Source organism: Hirundo rustica (assembly GCF_015227805.2).
Source record: "Hirundo rustica isolate bHirRus1 chromosome 11 unlocalized genomic scaffold, bHirRus1.pri.v3 SUPER_11_unloc_BUSCO_236895at7742_218284at7742, whole genome shotgun sequence".
NCBI classification, from domain to species: domain Eukaryota; kingdom Metazoa; phylum Chordata; class Aves; order Passeriformes; family Hirundinidae; genus Hirundo; species Hirundo rustica.
Genome location: NW_026690180.1, coordinates 30,463 through 36,741, shown reverse-complemented (window position 1 = coordinate 36,741; position 6,279 = coordinate 30,463). Strand labels below are relative to the sequence as shown.

General features: G+C 67.3%; 1 protein-coding gene across 1 annotated transcript; it reads right to left on the bottom strand.

The window, feature by feature from the left end:
• Window positions 1–666: 666 nt before the first annotated feature.
• On the bottom strand, window positions 667–4,923 carry CDT1 (chromatin licensing and DNA replication factor 1). Its single transcript, XM_040091476.1, has 10 exons — window positions 4,561–4,923; window positions 4,030–4,179; window positions 3,685–3,944; window positions 3,265–3,459; window positions 2,983–3,125; window positions 2,639–2,742; window positions 2,268–2,444; window positions 1,694–1,828; window positions 1,417–1,618; window positions 667–1,327 (listed from the first exon to the last, which is right to left on the bottom strand). The coding sequence occupies exons 1-10, from the start codon at window positions 4,921–4,923 to the stop codon at window positions 1,164–1,166; spliced, it is 1,893 nt and encodes a 630-aa protein (XP_039947410.1). The 3' UTR covers window positions 667–1,163.
• Between the last annotated feature and the right edge of the window lie 1,356 nt (window positions 4,924–6,279).

Sequence of the window (6,279 nt, the reverse complement as noted above, 5' to 3'; positions counted from 1 at the left end):
AAGGCCTCTGGCTCCCTCAGGAAGCGCTGTGGGATCTCAGATGCTGCCAGATTCCAGCCCAGCACTTAAAGGGGAGGAATCTCTCCAGGACTAAAGGATGAGGAGTGACCTTTCCCTGCGGGTCCCTGGTGTCCCCAGCTCCAGCCCGGCCTGGGGAGCGGTGTCAGGTGTGTGTGGGGTGTGTGTGAGGTCTGTGGGGTGTCAGGTGTGTGTGAGGTGTGTGTGAGGTCTGTGGGGTGTCAGGTGTGTGTGAGGTGTGTGTGAGGTGTGTGGTGTGTGTGAGGTGTGTGTGGGGTGGCCCTGGGCAGCTCCCACCCCTCCCCTGTGCCCACACTGCCCCGGCCCGGGCGCGGTGCCAGCCCAGCACCTCCGCAGCCATCCTCACCCTCTTTGTCCCTCTTCCCGAGCCACTTCAGCTGAGTGGCCTGGGATTTCCCCTGGGAAGAAAAAACCCCCGGAGCCCCGTGCGCGCCCGTCCCTGCAGGAGCTGCTCCCCCGGCCCCATTTACAAAAGCTGCTTTCAGCTCCCTGCAAACCCCGGCTCACTTTTTCCAGTGAGTTTTTCTCCAGGAGCTGGATGAGGACCCAGCCCTTTCCCGGCGCCAATTGCCATGGAGAACCACGAGACAGGCAGCGAGGAAGAGCGCTGGGTTAACACCAGTCAACTATATTTAAAACATTTAATACAAATATGTTTTGACAAGTCCTGCAGTTGTTTCCAGCGAGGACTGGAAGATGCGTTTTTCCCTCCCTTAAAAACAGAAACGAGGCCCGAAGCTCCAAAAACATCCATTTGTGACTTTTTCTCTCGCTCCTTCCTGCTCGTCAACCCTCTCAGCCTGCCCTGTGCTGCCTTCAGCCCCACCAGATAATGGAAAAAAACCCTCCAAAACTGAGAGAACATGGGGAAGGAGAGGAAAAGGTTCCTCAGGTTAGGGTCACTTTTATCATTTCAGGACACAGAATTGCCCAAGGACGCAGGGACCAACAATCCTCACGGATCCCACCACGGCAATTAGTTAAATTAAGGCATTTTGCCCTTCCCCAGCCCACCCTGAAGGACGAGCTCCCTCCAGCCCAGCCCAGAACCCAGATGGGATTTGCTACATTTCCAGGAGATTGCACAGAAAAAAAAAAAGAAACCCCAGCCCTTGAGGGGGTGCTCAGAGTGCTCCGGCCTCTTTGGCCGCCTCGTTGAGCTTCTCGGTGACCAGCGCCAGGTCCTTCTCCTTGTCCAGCTTGACGTAGGTGTCCGTCCTGAGGGCGTGGATGCCCACCCAGTCCGGCAGCAGCTCCGCCAGGAGCCGCACGTGTTTCTCCACCTCACCTGCGGGCGAGGATCGCCAAGGTCAGCGCCCGCGCTGCCCCGTCCTCCCGCAGGGCTCCCACCCCCATCCCCATCCCGGGAATTCCTACCGGGCGCCCCCAGCTCGGGGCAGCTCTCGGCCAGGCGGGCGCACAGCAGCTCCAGGGCCAGCGCCGGCTTCCTCTCGGCCACGAAGACGCCGCGCAGGACTCGCGCCGCCGCCGGCAGCCGCGCCAGCCGCGCCGCCCGCTCCTCCTGCCGCGCGTCCCGCGTCAGCAGCGCCCGCAGCCGCCGCGCCTCCTTCGCGCGGATCTGCGCGACACCGCGGTGAGCCGGGCACGGGGAGCGGCCCCGGGGCAGGGTTTGGGTGGGGAGCGGGTGACTCACGCGGTCCAGCAGCCCCTGGGACACCCCTCGGAGCGCGCCGGGGGTGCCGGCGGGGGACGGGGCCTTGGAAGGCGTCGGTTCCTCCTCAGCGGCTGCGGCCGTTCTCAGGGCCAGGTTGGCAAGAGCTTTTTCCATCTGCTCATGGGGAAGAGGGGAGGAGGAGTTGGGTTACGGTTCGGGCTGGAGGAAGGAGAAGTTTCCCCTCTGCCGCCCACGCCGGCCCGGTGATCCCAGCCCGGCGATCCTGATCCGGCCTGCCTGCACCGAGGAGCCCGGGGTGCTTCATGAAATCATAAAATGGTCCGGGTGGGAAGGGACCTGAAAGCTTTTCTCATTTGCAGCCATGGGCAGAGACACCTTCCACTGGTCCCAGGTTGCTCCAAGCCCTGTCCAACCCGGCCTTGGACACTTCCAGGGATCCAGGGGCAGCCACAGCTTCTCTGGGCACCCTGTGCCAGGGCCTGCCCAACCTGACAGGGAGGATTCCTTCCCAATACCCCATCCATCCCTGCCCTCTGGCAGTGGGAAGGCACAGACAGAGGCAGCCCCTGGCCCTGCCTCACCTTGGGGCTCAGCATCCCCGGGCCGTGCTCAGCACCTCCTGGGCCGTGCTCAGCCTGTCCTCCTGCGGCGGCCGCGGCAGCTCCGCGGGGCTGATGTCCGGCACCGCGTCCACGTTGAAGCGGGGATGCCAGCGGGTCAGCTTCTCCTCTGGCACCACCATGGGAGGGCTGAGGGCGGCCAGGAACGCCTGCAGAGGGGCGAGAGCTGCGTCACGGCACCGGGAACGGAGAGGCAGCCGCTGCCCCGCGCTCCCAGCACGGCTCGGTGACACGGGGAGCGAATCCAGAGCCCGCCTCCATGAGGAACCTCCGCGTCCTTCAGCCCGGGTGGCACCGGTGACACGCCCAGAGCCCGGGGCTGGCGGTGCCAGGTGCCCCTCACCTTGTGGTGCTCCCTGACGATGTTCACCAGGTTGCGGTGGAATTCCCTCCGCCGCTCCAGCAGCCGCGACGCCGACAGGTGCGGGCGCCCATCCACCTTCTCCTCTGCAAGGAGGGACACGAGCGTCACCCAGAGGGGCACAAGCCTCGGGAGCCTCGGGAAGCACAGGATCAGAGCCCTGCCACAGGCCTGGACGTTCTCCCGCCCGTCCCAAACCCGTTTCCCACTTCCAACACGCTCAGGGGCTCCATTAATGGACCAAGCAGAGAGCATCGCTATGGATTCAGGGATCAGCCAGGATCTGAGCGTACCCCAGCTCTCAGGCACCCCAAAACCGCCCATACCTTCCCCCAGCAGCGGCTCCAGCGTGAGGTGATACTCCAACTTCTTCCCGCCGCTGCCGAAGGTGGGGACGTTCTCCTGGCGCAGCCGGTACGAGCCGGGATACACGGCCTTGATCTGCCCCAGGTGCCGCTCCTCGAACTGCCTGTGACAGCACCACAGAAATCGGGGATCCCCGGAGTCACCAGCACCAAGAGCTTCAGCTGGGACCCCGAAACGGGCCGCTGGGACCCCGAAACGGGCCGCTGGGACCCCGAAACGGCCGGCCGCCACTGCCAACGCACCTGCGCATCATGTCCTGCACGCTCCGCTTGACCTTGGCGAAGGTGACGGTCTCGGCGCGGTTGAAGAGCATCCCGGTGACGGTGTCCACGCTGCGGAACATCTCTGCCAGCACCCGGAACTTGTAGGGCAGCGTCAGCCCCGGGGGCAGGTCCTGGGCCAGGGTGTGGAACCGCTGGTACGCCGGGGGCTTCTGGCTGCGGGGAAGGACGGGACGGGGTCAGCGTCCTGCTGCTGGCACTGCCCACCCGCCGCCCCCGTGCCACAGCCCTTCAGGAGTGGGTCTGGCGGCCACGCCGCCGGAGGACATCGGTGTCACGGTGCTCAGAGCCCCCACGCCCCTCAGACCCCCATTAAAACCACTCCAGGGCGGTGGCAGCTCCTGGGACCCTGCTCAGATCCCTCCTGCAGCTGCTCCTCACCCGGTCTCTCCCTCAGGAGGAGGCACCCCGGTGTCCCCAGTGTCCCTGGTGTCCCCGGTGTCCTTGGTGTCCCCGGCCGGCCGCGCTCCCTCCGTGGCTCCGCTCCCCGCTCTCCTCTGCCGGACGCGCAGCTCCAGCTGCCGCAGGCGCTCCAGGTGGCTCCGCAGGTCCCTGCTGGTCCCGCTGGGGACCGAGGGCACCTGCCCCTGCCCCAGCGCCTTCATCCTCAGCAGGCGGCCCTGCAGCTCGGCCACGTCCTCCTGGGCAGGGAGGGGACACGGGGTCAGAGCGGGACACACAGAAAATCACCAAATCCGCCCGGGTCGGGATGGGGATCGGCCGTACCCGCTGCAGGCGCCTGGATGTCCCCGGGCCGGGCTCTGTCCCCGTGTCCTGCCCACGGGAGCCGCTGGTGGTGGCCGGGGGGGACACGGCCAGGTCCCCTGAGAGGGGTGTCGGGGGTCGAGGAGTGGCCAGAGGCGAGGAGCTGGAGGCCTGCAAGAGAGAGGAGAGTTAGGGGATGTCCGGGGAATCCACCCGCCGGATCCCTTCCCCTGTGCCCCCCAAAGTCTTGCACTGGGAGGGGTCTGCAAAAGGGGCAGGGGGCAAGCCCGGGGGGCAGAGGGGCTGAGTTTTGGGGGTCGTGCCCTTGGGGCAGGGCTGAATCCGGGTGAGGGGGCGATTGTGCATCAGGAGAAGGAGGGGGCGAGTTCTGGGGGGTCCCGCTCTGGGAAAAGGGGTCGCACACTTGCGGGGCTGTTGTTTAATGGTTCCGCACCCGCCCATTCACTCCCCCACGCCCTTCTCCTCCCCGATCCCATTTCAGGGCCGCATCCCAGAGGAAGCGGCGCGCCCCCGACCCCATCATCTCCCTACCGCTGCCGGCGATCCCGGCTCCGCATCCCGGGGCAGCTCCAGCCTCTTCCGCGCCGACTTCTCGCTCGGTTCCCTGAGCCGGGCCCCGAGCGGCGACCCCGCTTCCATCTCCCGGCGGCTCCGCTTCCTGCCCGCCAGGCCCCGCAGGGCCGGGGAGCCCCCGCGGGCCGGGGTGCGCGGCGAGCCGGGCAGCGGCAGCGGGCGGGCGCTGAGCCCCGCTGGGGCACCACCCTCCTCCTCCTCCCGGTGCACCGGGGGACCGGCGAGGGCGGTCTTGAGCCGGGGGCCACCGCTGCGCTTGGCCGGGGCTCCGGTGGTCGCTTTTGTCTGGCCGAAGAAGTCGGTGAGGCGGAGCTGGGCCATGGCGGCGGTCCCGATCCCGACCCCGATCCCGACCCCGATCCCGACCCCGATCCCGATCCCGATCCCGATCCCGGTCCCGGTCCCGGTCCCGGTCCCGGTCCCGATCCCGATCCCGGTTCCGATCCCGGTCCCGGTCCCGATCCCGATCCCGGTTCCGATCCCGGTCCCGGTCCCGCTCCCAGGGGCACGTGCGGCCGCTCCCGCGCGCTTCTCTCTCGGCGGGAGCCCGCGCGCTCCCAGGCCCCGCCCACCGGGGGCGGGGAGCGGTCACGTGACGCTGGTTTGGCGCCACTCGGCTCTTAAAGGGGCCGCGTCCCCCGGGGCGGCGCTGCACGTGGGGGCCCGGGGGGCCCGGGACAGCTCCGGGGGGCTCCGGCGGTGCTGAGTCAGGGACCAGCTGATGCTCCGTGGAAGTTGCCCGCTCCAGCTGGGGCTAGTGGGGAAAAAGCCGGGAATTTCCATCCGGAATGTTGCTGGTGGTCACCCCCTCGTCTGCTCTTCCCAGAGCCCTGGGTGGCTTCCACCGAGAGCTCCGTGGTGGCCACGGAGACCCGCAGGGTGCAGCCATGGGAGGCACTGCAGCATCCCCCTGCCCCGCCATTCCCTGCCCCATGCCGTGCTGGCCCTGTGCTCTTGGCAGTGCCCGGAGCTGGGAGAAGCCTCCGGCCCATCCCTGCCAGACCGGGCACTCAGGCCGTGCCCGCAGCACTTAACGGAGCCTCACGGATCTCCCGCATCCCTCGTAAAAACGCGAGCGAGGCCAGCAGAGTGCAGCGGGGCCGGATTCAGCCGCGCAGGGCAGGGCTCTGGGGTGCCATTCCCGGTGTCCATTTGCTTCCGCAGCCTCCGTTCCCCGTCCGGCTCTCGGGCCCGGCTCGGCGGCTGGAGGCCGGTGCGGGAGCCTGTGCCACCCTTTCCTGGATCCCCGCTGGCCGGGGGTGCAGCGGGGTGTTGGCACGGGTAATTCCCACATCCACGTCTGGTGGGCACGGTGTTAACGCCGAACCTCGCGTCCTGGTGACGACGAGTGTTTAATTTACACCAGCGGATCCCCCCGGATGGCGGCGACGAGGGTGGATGCGGCTGAGTCCCCGTGATAAGGATGCTCCCACCAGGGGCTGGGCCTGCCAAACCCGTGGAAATGCACATTTGGGAGCCAGCAGGCCCTTCCTGCTTCGGGGGTTATGGTGTGGGCGGGGATGGCTGGGGCACATTCGGGATGGGGAGAAGAGGCCTTGGAATCCTGGAGGGAGCCCAAACGAGAGCGGGGAGCAGCCTGGCAGTGCGCCCGCTGGATGCCAGTTTACGAACCGTGTGGGGAAAACAAGCGCAGGGAAGCCAAGGAATGTGGAGAAT

Coding starts and splice junctions, on each gene's coding strand:
- CDT1 (XM_040091476.1), bottom strand. CDS start 4,923: ATGGCCCAGCTCCGCCTCACCGACTTCTTCGGCCAGACAAAAGCGACC. Junction 4,180..4,560: donor AGCCGGGATCGCCGGCAGCG/GTAGGGAGATGA, acceptor TCTCTCTTGCAG/GCCTCCAGCTCCTCGCCTCT. Junction 2,445..2,638: donor TCGTCAGGGAGCACCACAAG/GTGAGGGGCACC, acceptor GCCCCTCTGCAG/GCGTTCCTGGCCGCCCTCAG.